Source organism: Nicotiana attenuata, unplaced genomic scaffold, assembly GCF_001879085.1.
Source record: "Nicotiana attenuata strain UT unplaced genomic scaffold, NIATTr2, whole genome shotgun sequence".
NCBI lineage: Eukaryota > Viridiplantae > Streptophyta > Magnoliopsida > Solanales > Solanaceae > Nicotiana > Nicotiana attenuata.
The window spans coordinates 61,107-75,164 of NW_017674827.1; the positions used below are offsets into that span (position 1 = coordinate 61,107).

The window sequence follows — 14,058 nt, forward strand, 5'->3', positions numbered from 1 at the left end:
ACCAAATACTGAGGTGGTTCATTTCAGTTTCTCCTTGTATTCCTTAGGCTTTTGCTTTGGCCTTTCACTTTCACCACTTTTGAGGTGACTCTTGCTATTCTCTTCTTGTTATAGTGCATGACCTTTGTCAATGGCTAAAAGCTAAAATCCCACTCCTACTTTGTATCTCAACAGCTACTGATAAAGATTTGTCTTCCCTCTGATTGAGTGTATGGTCCTACTCTAATTTACGTATAGAGGTGGAAAAGAGAAAGCAATTATTATTAATACTAATTAATACTGTTCCAGGTTCCATATCTTTAATTTTGTTAGCATTTCATCATTGGTTCTCTAATCATGATTAGCAACAATTCTTTTTAATTTCCAACAGTTCTTGTGGCATACAATGTAGTAATAGTATGTTTTACATATTCCTCGGGAGAACTTGCCAACAAATTAAGAACAACTACGTTCACTGCTTTTTTTTTTTTTTTTTTTTTTTTTTTTTTTTTTTGTAACGATAGATGAATATTGCATTTAAATTTTTTAATATCTTGATTTTATATAAAGTTTTAATATGAAATTAGTGGGTGTGCCTATACCTTCCACCTAAGATACATCCGCACACAGCTACGTAATAATTTTACTTATGTGTGCATAATATGCTTAAGACAATAAAACAAGTAAAATTAGAAACGTGCGAAATCTTGGCTAGAATCAATTCATAAATTTAGTCCTAACCGGGGGCGCGGATCCAGCTTAGTAAGTGTGGATTCCCGTGAATCCAGTAGCTTTTGCATATATTTTGTGTATGTATTAAAAAACCTAAATATTCATAAATATTTGATTGTGAACCCAATTACTTATTGTATACTGTATTTACTTAAGGTTGCTATAGGAGCCTATAAACTTCAAATCCTGGATCAACTTTTGGTTCTAACCCCATATAATATTGCCAAACATGTCTTCTAGAACATTTTACGTAGTACAAATCCGTTACCCTTTGTTTCGGCCATTTGATAATAATCGGCCAAATGCATTAGAAATATTGTTACTACTTTTTACCATTTAATCTACCAAGTCTGTAACTTTTTTTTTTTTTTTAAATTTAAAAAGGTTAATGGCTAATTTACTTTTAATGCAAAGAAAAAGCTCCCACCATGCAAAAGGAAAAAGGGGCCACGACAAAGGCTCTACTGCTTTTTAAGACAAATGACTAGTCAAAATAGCCATATTTTCAAGAACCACAAACGAGCGACGCTCCTTAACAAAATTTTGCAAACAGTGGAAATTAATTAATTAAATAGATAATAATAATTGTACAAAAGGTAGTGTGAAATGGACTCCCTAGTCACGTCTATTGTTGTGGGGAAAACTTTGACACTATTTATGTTCCTAAAAAAAGGATGTATTTTTTCAGAACTGCGTATTTAATATTGTAAATTTCAAAGGTCTAATAGTTAAAAAATGTTATGGTATATATTAAGATCATAAAGTTTAAAGATTTTTTTTGTCCCTTCCGGGATGCCAGTTGGTTTGGAAGGTGGTCATCCATATCAATGACCTGGGATCGAATAGTTACTTCCTCAATCCTTCTGGGTTGAGCTTGTCACACATAGCTTGTCTAGTGCGGTTTACATTCCTTGTGCGGTTTGCGGGAGGTGCTCACCCGAAGGGATTTATTTTTTTCTCAAATCTTTACTAGTCCACTAAAGGAGGGAAGAAAAAAGTTGTTTTTAACCAAAGATACCATCCACTTTCTTTCCAACAACTTTGATTGGAAAATCGAATACTACAGCATAACGCTTATTAGGAATATATTATGAGATTGAACCTCTTTGCCATTATATACAAGTTTTCATTAACTTTCTAAGGATACTTGTTTGGTGAGTAATTAATCTCCCTCTATCTGCTCCTAACTATAGAGCAGATCTTTACAAGGCCCTCTTCTTAATTGTTAGCATTTAATGTTTTTTGGATGTTCTTGATCACTTGGTCCTGCTTCTTTTTGGGCAACAGTTGTCAATATCTGTTCCCATTTAAACAGTTTATGTTTCAGTATGCTGCAGGATATGGGGCTACAGAAGAATTATGCTGAGCTGAAAAGACAATTACCAGTCAATGAAAATCTTAATTCTTCAAAGGACGAAGTTGAGGTAAGAAGATTCATTACCAAATTTTTATTTGACATTTGTAGTTCTGTACTTGCTCTTTTTGTTACAAGATTATGCTTAGCAAGATTAGCTGTAGAGACTGAAATTTAGAAAAGAAGAAGAAAAGAAATGACTGAAATAAATCATCAGCTGTAAATAGATTGGAAGCTGAAGTTAATTCAGTCAGTCAATCAACTAAGTCTTAACGCCAAACTAGTTGGGATCGGCTATATGAACAGAGGCGGCTTAACCCCAAGGCCACTAAAGCGGCCGCTTTAGGCCTCACAAACTTAGAGGCCCCAAAAGCTATTTTTTTAATGTATAATCTAAATATTTATTGTATTTATTATTAAATAGTGATAAAAAAATTCGACCATCTTTTGCTACCTTGTCACCAATGTTAATAACATTAGTTTTATATTTTATATTATCTTTTTTCGAAGTTGGTTGAGAAAATTCAAATGCAAGTAAAAGGCAATTAAATCTGCAGCTACTTTCTAGTTTTTCTTACTCCAATTAAATGAAGTAACATACTTAAAAAGGTAAAAATATATTTTATTTTTCAAAACAAATGCCACATATACCGAAAAAATCCACGTGGCAGGCGAGTGCACCCACACTCTTTGCCACATCAGCGTCCAGGGGGGTAATTAAGACCATGAATAGTTTAAGGCTGTAACTAATAATCCATGTCAAGTTAAAGGGGGTTTTAAGGTATTTTACCTAAATTTTATTTACAACTCTAACTTTAAGATATTTTCTTTCAAGATCTCTGTAGGCACGCTTCAAGCTAATTAGATCGTAAAAAGCTATAGTTAATTTATTTATCATCTTTGTAAATATAAATTTTCACATGATTGTTACTTTGGGAGGCAATACTATATAGTGAGTAATGTTGACGGTCATGTGAAAAGAAAAAATTTAAAAATAAACTTAATAAAATCTTACTATCAAAGGTTAGTATGTTTCAACAAAGATTAAATGAGTTGGTTACATCGTCAAGATGCTCAAAAAGTAAAAAGAATAAACTTCAACAAAAATATTTAAAATCATTAAACAAGTTTAAAGCCTCTTATTATGTCTTGGATTTAGGCCTTCAATAGCATTGAGCCGCCTCTGTATATGAATCCTATATTTTCCAATTCTGCCTATTTTAGACTCATTGAAGGGGAGCCTTGGCGTAACTGGTAAAGTTGCTGCCATGTGACCAGGAGGTCACGGGTTCGAGCCATGGAAACAGAAGGGTAAGGCTGCGTACGATAGACCCTTGTGGTCCGGCTCTTCCTTGGACCCCACGCATAGCGGGAGCTTAGTGCACCGGACTGCCCTATTTTAGACTTATTACCCTGATCAAATTGACTTTTGGCTCAGCTGTTTTTTCTTGTTTCTGTTTGCTTCCAGATTGCTAATGAGGATCTGATTAAAGAAGTTGCTATTTTAGAGCTGGAAGTTATGTATTTAGAGAAGTATCTTCTTTCACTTTACCGAAAAACATTTGCTAAGCGGTTAGAATCACTTTCTTTGAATGAGAAAACAAAGTCCAATTCAGCTCCCAAAGAAAGGAAACTTTCAGAAGTCAAGAAACACAACAACAAATCCAAGGAAAATCCAATAAATAATAGTACTAGTCCTTCTCTGTCGCCTTTTGGAAATACACCAGACAAATGTAATGTGGCAAAGGGAGCTCCAAACCTAGTTGACACTACTATTCTGAGAAGCCACTCATCACTGTCTCACACTGCTGCTTCTTTTAAGCCTTCGCCTTCGGTCGGATTTCTTGCTGATGCTGTAGATTCATACCATTCTTTGCCTTTATCAATGCTTGAGGTAAGTAATGTTAGAGAATGCAGTGTGTTTAAAGTTTATAGTTTTCTAGAATAATTAGCTGTTTAGCTATAGGAGGATTCTATTATTTGATTTGCTAGAACATTCAGTCTTTTAGTTATAGTAAGAGCAGTGGTGTATCAGAGTAGAAGCTACGAGTTCAACTAAGCCCATAATTTCGGCTCAGACCCTGTATATTAGTCAAAAAATTCATTGAATATGTATTATATTTTGAACCCATTCAATTCGACGGCATGTGGTAGCAGGGGCAGATTTTTAGCCCTAATTGTGGGGCACGTGAACACATGGTCTCACCGTCAAACTAGGTATTTTATGTACGTATTTTCTAGAATTAGTCTAATATCATTTGTCGCCACTCGTACTACCAAAAGATTGAATGGTGCACTAGGTTGAATATTGGATTATTTATCGTGAGGAACAATGATCGATTCCCACTTAATACTTTTTTTGGTGGCACCCATGTTCAAGAAATCCTAAATCTGTCTCAGTGGTAGAATTCCGAATCTGAACCCGTACAGTTTAAATCTTGGATATGTTGTCGGGTACTTTAGTTATAGGAGGAGTCTACTACTTTGTTTGTGTGGTTATTTAAAGCTGTATAATTAATGACTAGACTTAATTAGTATTGCGAAAATTTATTTGTGATGCGACTGACAATGTCAAAATTGTATCATGTAATTGTAACCAGCATGCTCAGGTATCCACTTCAAATGGAAGAACAGCAGAACATATTGTTAACAGTTGTTCAAATCATTTTCGTCGTGTACCAAACCAGCTGTCTGAAGAAATGATTAAGTGTATATCAGCCATATATTTTCAGCTTGCTGATCCCCCTTTGTTCAGTTATGATTACCCGTTCTCTCCAATATCGTTATCATCATCAACGCTGGAATCTTTTCCTCAATGTCAGAACGATATGGGGCCTTTACAATGCGAAGAAAATTCATCTTCCAATTCAACAATGAATAACCCTTTTCACGTTAAGGAGTCAAGAGAATTTAGCGGATCTTTTGTCACAATGATTGAAGTGCAAGGGCTGTGTCGAGATAAACGGAGCTTAGATGGTGTCGAGCACATGTTACAACATTTTAGGTAAGTCTACTACCTCAATTTGTAGTTTGCATTTTCCTCTTGCAAATATAGAATTGTACCTAAACATAAACCAAAAGTTTTTCATTAAGATTTCCGAGATGTGTAACTTAGTACTGAAAAATCTCCAACTTGCCAATACAGGTATCTAGTTTCAACATTGGAGGAAGTTGATCCGAGAAAGCTGAAACATGAAGAGAAGCTAGCTTTCTGGATTAATGTCCACAATGCACTAGTGATGCATGTAATAACATTTCTGTAGCTAAAAGTTCAACAAATTTCTATACTCCATTTTAGGATGTGAAGAGTTAGTAACAAGCATATGTTGCAGGCATTCTTAGCTTATGGAATTCCGCGAAGTAATCTCAAGAGAGTATCTCAACTTCTCAAGGTAATAATAGTCTGATGTCTATGAAAACTGATTTAGGTGCTTCAATGGTTCTTATAAGTCCAGAAGTGGATTCAGGATTTGAAGTTAATGGGTTTTTACTTTTTACACCGACTTCAAGTAATATACAGTAATAGTTGGGCCCATAGTCAAATATTTATGGATATTTAATGGATTTCTGAATACATATAGGGTCTGGGCAAAAGTTACTGGGTTCACATGAACCCATAGATGACACTCTAAATCAGCCGCTGCTTATAACATGGAACATTTTTCATGTTACAGGCTGCTTATAACATTGGAGGGAATACAGTAAATGTGGAGATGATTCAGAGTTCTATACTAGGATGTCGATTGCTCCGACCAGGTCAGGTAAATCCCATTCTTGCTTTTGTACTTCACTTCAGTCCCCTGATTCCTCTGGTTCATGCATTATAGATTGTTAATTTGTTAGACTCGTGAATGTAATGTATAATAAGGAGTTTCACTTGTGTTCTCAAATGGAGATTATTGAATTTAATTTTTCCTGTAGTGGATTCAATCATTGTTCTTTCCAAAGCAAAAAATTAAGGCTGGAGATGCAAGAAAAGGATATGCAATAGAGCAACCAGACCCTCGCCTACGCTTTGCTCTATGCTCAGGAAGCCATTCTGATGCTCTGGTAAGTGTGTCACATAAATTGCAACGGAAAGAAACTACTTTTCTACTTTTGATATTAGTTTCGTTTTGCTTCACTTCTCACTCCGTGTATTATGTTTAGCTCCGGTTGTACACGCCAAAGAGAGTATTCCAGGAGCTTGAAGTGGCTAAAGAAGAGTACCTTCAGACAAACACAAGGGTAAACAAGCAACAAAAACTACTTCTACCCAAGAATGTTGAATCTTATGCGAAGGAAAGTGATTTGTGCCCTTCTGGTTTGATGGAAATGATACAACACGCGTTGCCTCAACATTTCATAAAGAAATATCAAGGGAGAATATTGAAGAAAATTGACTGGATTCCTCATAACTTCAGTTTCCGTTATCTAATTTCACATGAATTGCTCGAATCTGTCATATCGTTCTGATCAAAATCACTGTCAAGTTGATCAAAACTGTTCAGTTTAGCAGATAGTTTTGAGCTGCTAATCTGAGAAGTGGCATAGCTTTGACCTATGTTACAAGATCCTTCATTTGTCTTGACATAGCCATATTAACAGGTGTTACAAATACGTTGTACGGATTTTTCAAAATACACTGGAATTGCATATACTTGTATCGGATGCTTAAACACACGTATTTTGGGCATGTACCTGTAGTTGAGTCTATGTAATATAATCTGTGATTCAACTGTCATTTTCTCAATTTAATGAATGAGTTTTGTAATATTTTGGTTACAAACTGCAACTCTCTTTCCTTTTGTGAAACTTCTTTTAGTTTGAGCAGTTGCTCTAAGTGGGACATGTATGCTAAAAGCTAAAAATGTAGCATATGACTATTGTTCCTTAGGTTGTTTTTTATGGGGCGACAAAATTTTAGGCGACACGGATCCGGTCGCCCACATGCATCGAAAATTTGGGAATCGGGCGAAATTCCGATTTTATGGCCCTAAAACGCCAAAAAACGAGGAACGATCATGGAGAAATGACGACTATTGTTCCTTTGGTAGTCTTTTATGGGCCGGCAAAATTTTAAGTGATTCGAGTCCGGCCTCCCAGATACATGCAGATGACGTGGGCTATAGCACACGAAAATTTACGAATCGGGCGGAAGTCCATATTTATGGCCCTAAAACGCCAAAAAAGAGGAACAGTCATGTCGAAGCGATAACTATTGTTCCTTAGGTAATTTTTTATGGGCAAGCAAAATTTTAGGCGATTCGGGTTCGGTCGCCTAGCATGCAGATGACATGGGCTTGAAATTCCAATTTTATGGCCCTAAAACGCCAAAAAATGAGGAACGGTCATGGCGAAAAGATGGCTATTGTTTCTTAGGTCATTTTTTATGGGCCAGTTGTTGATATCTATTTTTGCCCTCACATTTTATAAATATCATGCATACTTTCAAAATATTTTTTTTCTGTATTGTGAACTAATTTACAAGGGTCATATAAGTATTTTCTATAATTTTCAATAATTTTTAAAGGTTTAAAATTGATGTTCTTGCATTTAAATTACTTGAATATGTATTAATTACTCATTTAAATTATTTTATGATGACTTAATCATCCAAATTTATTATTTGCATCCACATATATGTTTCATAATATTTTACTTCATTTCATATAATTATGTTTGTATTTTAAGCTATTTACACGATTTTTGCAATAATATCCTATATTCTATGCATAATCACATTTTATTGCATTATTTGTGCTAAAATAGTATTTTATATTTTTATAATATCAAGGTAGTATTCTAAATCATTTTTACTGCATAAGTGATGTTTTTTTTATTTATTAATTTCTTTTATGAATTATTTTTAAAATAATTTTGCGTATTTAATTTATAGCCCCAACATAGGGCTAATTTCGGACCAAAATTGGCCCAAATCATTATCCCAACACCCCAATCCAATCCAAACGACCCCTGTGACCAACCTGGTCGCGAGCCGTTTAAACGACCTGCCGCGCTCCCCTTTTTATCTTGGCCGTTGATCTCAAATGATCAACGACTCCTAATAAACTAACCCCTTTCCTTATATCCCTTCACCCAAATCCTAATCCCATTTTCACACTTCGGCCGCCTCTACTCTCTCTATTCCTCTCTTCTTGTTTACAAACCCTAGCCGCCGTATCTCTAGATCCTCTCCGAAAATCCGGCCCCAATATGGAATCCCTTCGTGATTCTCTTGCCTTATTCTGCTACTACTCATGGTGTTACTTAGTATTTACCTAACTTTGGTAAATACTACCTTTCAATACGTCTGATTTGGCCCTAATTTTGTGAAGATCTGGCCGATGTTTCATCTATATATACTCTACAATGAACGATTTTTGCATATTCGACCAGATTCATGGCCAGTGAACTTAACTAGGGTTTGAAATTTCGATTTCTCGTTCACCGTTCTATTATTGATTGCATGTGATGTTTTCTTTCTTTATTGGTGTTTGATTAATTGTTTTCCATGTTTGTTTGTTTGATTTTTACCACTATATAACTCCTTCCCAATTTCCCCTTTGAACAGACCTTAATCACTGTATTTTCACTCTCACCCGTCCTATATTATTCTAAAACTTAAGCTCTTGGCCTGCTAAAAGCCAAGGCCGCTGGAATTTTATTATTCAACCTTTCTCAGTGTGAGCATTGCCCCGGGTTCATCCGAAGCCCTTGGGAACTTTGACGCACTGAGATTTTGGGTTCTACTATTCGTTTTTTCTATTGACATTGGAATGTTGCTGAAATTATTCCTCTTGTTTAGTTGTTCATTAATCTGTAACTGGTAAGTACCTATGACCCTTACAATTTCATTCTTTTTTCGTTTGAGTTCCTGCTCTGCATATCTATGTCTCTGAGATTTTTTATGAACCAACATGCTATTATTTGCTCTGAAGCTATTCTTGAGGCTCTATACCTTCCAGTAATCGAACTTGCCTATTTGTCGCCTTGATTCGATTTTCTTAAGCCTGTTTTCTCTAATGTTTGTGCTTGCTTATTAATGTTGCTTATTCTGAGTTTAGCTTTTGCCTTGTTCTGTATTCTTGTGATAAGTCGAATCATGTCTAGAACGTGTTCTAATCCTTGTTGAGTCATTCATGTGCAACTTAATACTTTCCTAGAGTTAATTCCTGATCATATTATTAGCCCAAATATGATTTCCCTGATACTTGTAAACTAATGCGTGTTCCCTGACTTGTTTAATCTGGTGTTCTTTAATACTGCCTAAGAATTCTAGAATGAAATTCAATATCAGGTCTCTTCTCCTATATGTGGTTAAGCCTAGTGCAGGCTAGTCCCGTTAACCTAGATTTGACATATTCTTGTCTATTATGAATCCTGGTATTATTTTAACCTTTGTGTATGATTGATAATGTTAAAATTTCTCATGCCCAGTTGAGTGAATTGTTACAGACCATGTTCATCAGCCTGTTTGTTATGATCATACTTGCACTAGACCCTCATGCTAGAAATTTCCATATGAAAATCGCTATTTTACTTGCTTTTGTTCGTGATTCTGCAAGATTCTTCTGTCAAGATTGTATTTAAGTTGATCTTAGATCATATCATATTCTCAAATTCTACTTGGGATTGTCTGTTATTTTGTGATGTTCCATCCTGTCTTTTGATCTTCTAGCATTTTATGTATATAACTCCTTGTGATCTCGTCTATTTGCTCTGGTTTAAAATACTGTTAGTTGCAGTCCTAAGAACTAAGTTTGTGGACTTCAAGTTGTTTGATCAATTTATGTACAATTTGTTACTCATATGGTTAAGTTTGGCACTGTTGGGTAAGTTAGTTCCCCCTTCAGACTTGGTACGGGTCTGCGTTCGAGTCATGCAAATGATACACTCTAATGTCCTGGGGTGTACCAAGACCTGGGTTTGCTATTTTGTGTGAAGAATGAGATTACTGAAGACCTCGAAGTTGCTGGGTTATTCCTCTTTGGGCCTGCTCCGCTTATTGGGCCTGTACTCATTTTAGTTTCTAATATTTGAGCATGTATTCTTTATTTTGGGCATGTAATGATTTGTAAATAAATAATTGGGGCGTTAGTGAAATTGGAGGAACGGGTGTGCTTTATTCTTGCATAAAAGGGTAGAGAACATGACTATAGGCTCTACGTGCTTTATTTGCTATTTTGTTTAACTTGCTCTACTTCTGCACACTAATAGAAATCATGTCTATAGGAATCGCACATGCTTCACCTAACTTGTCTAATACTCGTACACTATCTCAAGCATGTTAGTAATTTCTATACTTGATTTCATGTCTACTACTGTGCGCTCTTAGACAGCATGCCTATAGGAATCAAACGACTTGATTAATTATTAGACAGCATGCCTATAGGATGTAATAATACATGTCTTCACTTTTGCTCATCTAAATATCATGACTATAGGATTTTAATCAACTACTTCTGTTGTTTTTATTACACTTCCCGGCCTTGATGATATGCCTATTGGAATAAAATGTTATAAATCAAGTCTAATTGTCAATTATTAGAATCATGCCTGTAGGATGTTGTCACTCGCATAAGAACTATTTATGAAATCAACGTTGTTAATGCTGGACTCTCAAAGTTGTTTCACTGCCTAGTTATGCAATGTAACTATTAGAAATCATGCCTATAGGATAATGTGACATGCCTAAGACGCATAAAATCAGCGCTAATAATTCTGAGTTTGCAAACAGTTTACTGTCACATCGCGTAAACAATTAGCAATCATGCCTATAGGACTTGCGATGCTTTAACCTGCCTATACGCTGCTTACTGGAAATCAGAATCACCTAGAAATTATGCCTACATGATCTGACAACTCTAATGTGTCTTAACTCTAAAACTATACTGCATATTCTGCCCGCGTGCATTTGTTGTTTATGTGTGGAGGCCAACTTGGGACCTTAATTATCTTTACGTGAAGTCCTATATGTTTTGAATGTCGCCTAACTTTATCATTTTGGGCAACCTAAGTTGAGTTTAGAACCACCTAATAGTAAGTTCAAAGCCTCTTGGACCATAGGCATGGGACGGGTAGGGCACGCATATGATACGGTTTAGAATTGAACTAGAGCGCCTTTAAGTATTAACTTCAACATAGTAATTGGGTAGCAGGAGATGATAGTCTATTACCACTAAATAATATAAGCAACCCCTACCCTAAGGGAGTTGCGAAGTATTATTTATGTTGCACGGGGTGATCCTCTAGGCTAAAAAACTTAGGACCCCCCCTTTTCTATATACTTGTTATTCACACTTAGTCATTTAACATAGACCAATGCAGTTGTACCCTTGTAATCTTTAAGATTTGTACCGATCATTTATTCTTATGTGTTATAATAGAGCCTTCGACTTCTATACCTTTTCTTTGCTTATTTGATCACTTAGCTTAATTATCTAATCTACATAGTATAAAATTTGGCAGGGACCCACAGTTGTGGACCTCGAAGAGTACCTAACACCTTCTCTTTGAGGTACTTTGAGCCCTTACCCGATCTTTGGTGATGTAGACTAGTCAAACTGAGTTATTTGCAAATAGATGCCTTAACACACCTTAAAATCGTTAGATGGCGACTCTTCTCTCTTAATACCTCCTTTAAAAGAGTTGTCACACGTCAAAACCCAATTTTGCGAGAAAACGGGGCTGGTACCAGCAAAATTTTAGGCGATTCGGGTCCGGTCACCTAGATGCATGGGCTATAGCACACGAAAATCTCAGAAACGAAGGAAATTCCAGTTTTATGGCCCTAAAATGCCAAAAAACGAGGACCAGTCACGGCAAAGTGATAACTATTGTTCCTTAGGTCATTTTCATGGGCCAGCAAAATTAGTGATTCGGGTCCGGTCGCCCAGATGCATGCATATGGCATGCGCTATAGCACACGAAAATTCGAGAATCGGACGGTATTCTAGTTTATAGCCTTAAAGCGCCAAAAAATGAGGAACAGTCACGGAGAAGCGATGACTATTGTTCCATAGGTTGTTTTTTATAGGCCGGTAAAATTTTAGGTGATTCGGGTCTGGTAGCCCGGATGCATGCAGATGGCGTGGGTTATAGCACACAAAATCTGGTAATCGGGAAGATTCTTGTATTATGGCCCTAAAACGCCAAAAAATGAGGAACGATCATGGCGAAGCAATGACTATTGTTCCTTAGGTCATTTTTATCGGGCGACAAAAGTTTAGGCGATTCGGGTCCGGTCGCCCGAATGCATGCAGATGGCGTGGGCTATAACACACGAAAATCTTAGAAACGGGCGAAATTCAAGTTTTATGGCCCTCAAACGCTAAAAAACAAAGAACAGTCATGGCGAAGTGATGAATATTGTTCCTTAGGTCATTTTTTATTTGTCAGCAAAATTTTAGGCGATTCGGGTCTGGTCGTCCGGATGCATGCTGCTGGCGTCGGCTATGTGATAACTAGGGATTTTGATGCATTTTATACTCCTTCTTGCTTATGCTTTGATTAGAAATTCATACAAAATAGTCCCAAAATGCTCACAAGTTGTGCTTGATTGCAGGTTTGGTCATCAAAGTGACGAGATGTCAAAGATTAGCTCAAAAGGAGTGAAACTTACACAAGTGCCAAAGACAAGACAAGCTCAGCAAAAACAAGCCCAGTGCGGCCGCACACCACTTTGTGCGGTCTGCACTAGGAGATTCAGAGAGGCTAAATTCCAAGCTAAGAGGTAGTGCGGCCGCACAAAGTTTTGTGCGGTCCGCACTGAAGGCAATGCGGCCGCAGTCGATTTAGTGCGGTCCGCAGAGCCAAGAATCAGAGAGGTTACATTTTCAGAGTTTCAAGCCTCCGCGGTCCGCAGTCCATTATACGCGGACCGCACTAGAAGCCTCCGCGACCGCAGTCCATTCTGTGCGGTCCGCGGAGCCTGAGTTCAGAGAGCTGGATTTTGAAGCCAAAGCCCCAGTGCGGACCGCGGTCCATTTTGTGCGGTCCGCACTAACCCCGCAGGGGCATTTTTGTCCAGATTTTTTAGCCTAGTATAAATAGCTTCTTTTTCCATTTTTAGGGTATCAGATATTGTAATTGAGCAGCTGCACTCGTGGGTTCGACTTTCTAAGCCATTTTGGGCAATTTTAGCTACTTTTAATCATTGAATCTTTGTATTTAACTTAGTGATTAATTATTATTAGCTTTTCTTCATCTATTTCTTGCTTTTCTTCTTTAATTATGAGTAGCTAGACCCATTAGCTAGGGTTGTGGCTCAACCCTAGTATGGGTAATTGATGGGTCTTGTATTTTAGGGCTAATTTGACTATGGGTGTTTTTTATTTGGGCCAATTTCATGGTTAATTTCTGAATTAGTGGTTGCAAACACTAGTTTGTGTTGAGTTGACTTGAACTCTTCTTGAGAAAGAGAGCCTAAGTCTCCGAAATTGGTCCAACAAGGAATTGGGACGTACTCAAGAGATTGATAGCCCCAATTAAAGGGTAAAACCTCGAGAGAGTAATACCCGACTTGAACCCTAGTTGCTTGTGCAAATTTGCATACCCAATTGGTCTTGAGAAAGTCAATTCGGGCAAAATCACTCGAACCACCGAGAGGTGTAGAGTGGGTAAAGTCGTGCAACGGTTATATCATACTCCCCAAACATGTCAAACGTGCCTTAGATCCAAGTACCCGTCAATTGACCACCTAGGCGGTAGTCACTACACTAGTGCCTTTTAAACCTATTTGAACAACTCGTAGAGTTATAACTCTTTGCATAATTTAGTTGCAGTTACCATTTGTAGATTGATAATAGTAGAAGTAAACAAAAACCCCAAAAATGAATAGAAGTGCAATTAAGAACACATACACAATTCTACACTAGATAGATACTCGACTCCAAATTCTAGCTCTCTGTGGATTTGATCCCGACCCTAAATCGGGTAAAAGCTGCTCCGACCCTCTCTCGCTACTTAAATAGTAGTGCGGAGTAGGCCGCAATCATTTTTTGGCGCCGTTG

The 14,058-nt window shown here is 37.0% G+C and overlaps 1 protein-coding gene across 3 annotated transcripts; it reads left to right on the forward strand.

The window, feature by feature from the left end:
- Positions 1–1,558: 1,558 nt before the first annotated feature.
- Positions 1,559–6,770, forward strand: LOC109219326. 3 transcript variants are annotated; one of them, XM_019383760.1, is made up of 9 exons: positions 1,559–1,865; positions 2,039–2,135; positions 3,534–3,959; positions 4,666–5,069; positions 5,211–5,310; positions 5,398–5,457; positions 5,740–5,826; positions 5,987–6,115; positions 6,215–6,770. In XM_019383760.1, the coding sequence occupies exons 2-9, from the start codon at positions 2,040–2,042 to the stop codon at positions 6,518–6,520; spliced, it is 1,608 nt and encodes a 535-aa protein (XP_019239305.1). In that variant the 5' UTR covers positions 1,559–1,865; position 2,039; the 3' UTR covers positions 6,521–6,770. The 3 variants fall into 3 exon arrangements, with proteins under 3 accessions (XP_019239305.1, XP_019239304.1, XP_019239306.1); XM_019383759.1 differs by lacking the exon at positions 1,559–1,865 and having other exon boundaries at positions 1,873–2,135; XM_019383761.1 differs by lacking the exons at positions 1,559–1,865; positions 6,215–6,770 and having other exon boundaries at positions 1,873–2,135; positions 5,740–5,821; positions 5,987–6,109.
- The last annotated feature ends 7,288 nt before the right edge of the window (positions 6,771–14,058 follow it).